At 33.3% G+C, this 2,749-nt stretch overlaps 1 protein-coding gene across 1 annotated transcript; it reads left to right on the top strand.

Moving 5' to 3' along the window:
* The first annotated feature begins 1,335 nt into the window (after nt 1-1,335).
* On the top strand, nt 1,336-2,749 carry LOC124833968 (uncharacterized). The gene is made up of 4 exons (XM_088108983.1): nt 1,336-1,504; nt 1,583-1,667; nt 1,765-1,870; nt 2,000-2,749. Exons 1-4 carry the CDS (start codon nt 1,336-1,338, stop codon nt 2,747-2,749), a joined length of 1,110 nt encoding a protein of 369 aa, XP_087965109.1.

Here is a 2,749-nt window from a genome sequence, read left to right as displayed (position 1 = left end):
AGAAAGATAACATTGATAACACTATTGAGTCTTGGATAGTTTATAGTCCGTTGAGATAGTCTAATGTCTATTCAATTATCTTATGAGAAGCATTGTCTTTCCCTAGACATGTGTGTCAATTATACTAGAACTTCTTCTAAGACCTTGTAGCTTTTTTAAAACATTAATGTTTAAGTTTGTTTTTTTTAATCTCTTATTTATAGTGAATTCTTCCATGAGTTTAGATTGGAGTTCGTTAACATTTCAGTTGAACCACGTTATTTTTGTATGTGATTTTTTTTTCCTCAGTTTACCTTCTCTCGTTCAATTATTGTGCTTTTTGGATTTCTTAACGTGGTAAACGTTTATGAGTGAATTAGTGAACTATTCCCTAACATCCTCCACTCAAAGATATTCCTTATTTTTAAAATTATTTTTAAAATAAAATTAATTTTACATAATATAGAATGTTAAAAATTATTATTTTTTATTGTGTCTAATATTATTTACTTTTTAGACTTAGAGAAACTCTAATAATTATTTTAATAAAATTATGTCGACACCTTTTATAAATAGGCTAAATCTCCTTATAGACGTTTAAAAATATTACAATGTGATTGTTATAAACTTCTAAATGTATATAAAAATATCATATGCAATGTAAAAAAATTAGAAAATATTATTCTAATTCACTAAAAAAACTTATTAACACTGCTGATGAAGGAAAGAAATCTATCAAGAAAATAACACCGGGCGGATCTTACTCTGTCTAATTAATCAATTAATTAAAATCACTTTAAGAAACAAAAGAGCAGTATCTGTGTATGTAATAATAAGTATATAATTCCAACTTTATTTATAGTCTAAATTGAATTCATTAAGAAAAACTTTAACAAGCATTTATTACACACCCAGAACATTTTAAGATATTCCCTTAAATATTTTTCACATTTAAGATTCGAACTTATAAAACTTGTACAAAAAAGAATTGGTTGTAATAATAAATTAATTTGCTGAACATTTTGCAGTCCAATGCTCCACAAAAGGTAAACATTTAATGTGTTCCATCATATAAACACTACGAATTCATACAAAAGTTAATCAGCCGGCTAGAGCTCCACGTGGCACCAATTTCTTTTTTGGTCATAAATTAATCATCATCGATCATTATCATAGTCATGATAAAAAAAACATCAAACAATTAAATTCCTTTTGTCGTTTGCAACACCAAGCATCGTTGGAACACAAGAAATAGAATCTACGATAGTGTGAGGGAATCAGAGGGAGAATACTATAAGGGTAACAACATAACACATCATTATTAATTATAATTAGAAGCATTGATTAGAGAAGAGTATGGCGATTAGTGGTGTGATGAAGACGAAGATGAAAACACGCATGGAACGAGACGAAGAGTTATCACTTTTCAGGGAATTGCGAAAGCGCCAGAATGAACACATCTCAAGCCTCTTGCATTGTGTTAATTCTGAAGAGTTTGAATGTGGCACTAATAATGACACTCCTGGTAGGTACTCATCATGAATCATATTGTAATTTTGCTCAATGCTAGTGCTGAGAAAAAGAAAATAACATATCGTTTCAGGTAATTTTTCACTGTACAGAATTCCATCAGGGAAGAGAGAATATGGTTTAGAGTTTCTGGAAACAAACAAAAATGACTACGATTGGTAAGTTTGGAGTGTGAAAATATACAAACATATGATTGTGCATGATTATTTGATCTGTGAAATAAAGAAAATAACTTGGTCACTGCATGCTACAAAGGTTGAAAACACCACCAGCTACTCCTCTGTTTCCATCCCTTGAAATGGAACCAGGTCCTCAACTTGTTGTGCAAAAGGAGATACCAATCTCACAAGCCATCACAAGAGTAAGTCAGATTAGTGTTTAATCTCATGGAAATTCCAACTACTTGTAAATGACTTTGTTCAATTATTCTAATTTATATGTTTTTCATCTGAAGTTCGAAATTGACAACATAAGGTTGGTTTTGCCACAGTTTGCATGGAAAGAAATGGAAGCACCAAAACCCAAATCAAATGATGGAAAAACAACTCACACCAACTCAACCAAACCAAAACCTTCAACAAGATCAATGACCCCAAGTTACCACAGGCAAAGACCAAGCACCATCAAGAACACAAATGAACAACAAACAAACACTTTGCCAACAATTCCCAACAAGGGCAGCAATGCCAAAAGTGACCATGAAGTGGCCAACAACACAAAATTCACTCCCCAAAAGCAAACCAACAATACTGATTTCCTCGCTTTGAATGTGAAGAAAAGCACAGAAACAAATGATTCACAGAGAAAGCCAAGAGCTAGAGGCGTTTCTCCATCACTGAAATCAAGAGTTGCACTTGTGAGTAATATCATGGAACTCTCCAATGTGGCACCACCAAATCTAAGGACAGATGAGAGGCCAAGTTCCACCACACGAGGAAGAAGCACAACTCGATCTTCTACTGTTACAGGGTTTCAAAATCGGGATCCTATTCCACGAACGAGTAGACCATCAAGGTCACCATCACCGAGCATGGCTAATGGTAGTTGGAATCAGTTAGACAGAACCCAGAAGAACTTGAGGGCACATAAAGAAACATTCACTCTAGCAGCAAGTCCTAATGAAGGAAGAACACATTTTAAGGGGAGTAAGATGGTAGAGAAAGTGGTGAATGCTAGAAAGTTAAGCATGAATCAAGTGGATAAAGAAACCAAAACGAAAGCTTTCAAAACTAGGGTATGA

The sequence above is a fragment of the Vigna umbellata genome, chromosome 3 (genome assembly GCF_029865625.1).
Source record: "Vigna umbellata cultivar VRB3 chromosome 3, Vumbellata_1.0, whole genome shotgun sequence".
Classification (NCBI taxonomy): domain Eukaryota; kingdom Viridiplantae; phylum Streptophyta; class Magnoliopsida; order Fabales; family Fabaceae; genus Vigna; species Vigna umbellata.
Note: the sequence above shows the minus strand (reverse complement) of the source record. Positions and strands in the feature narration are given on the sequence as shown.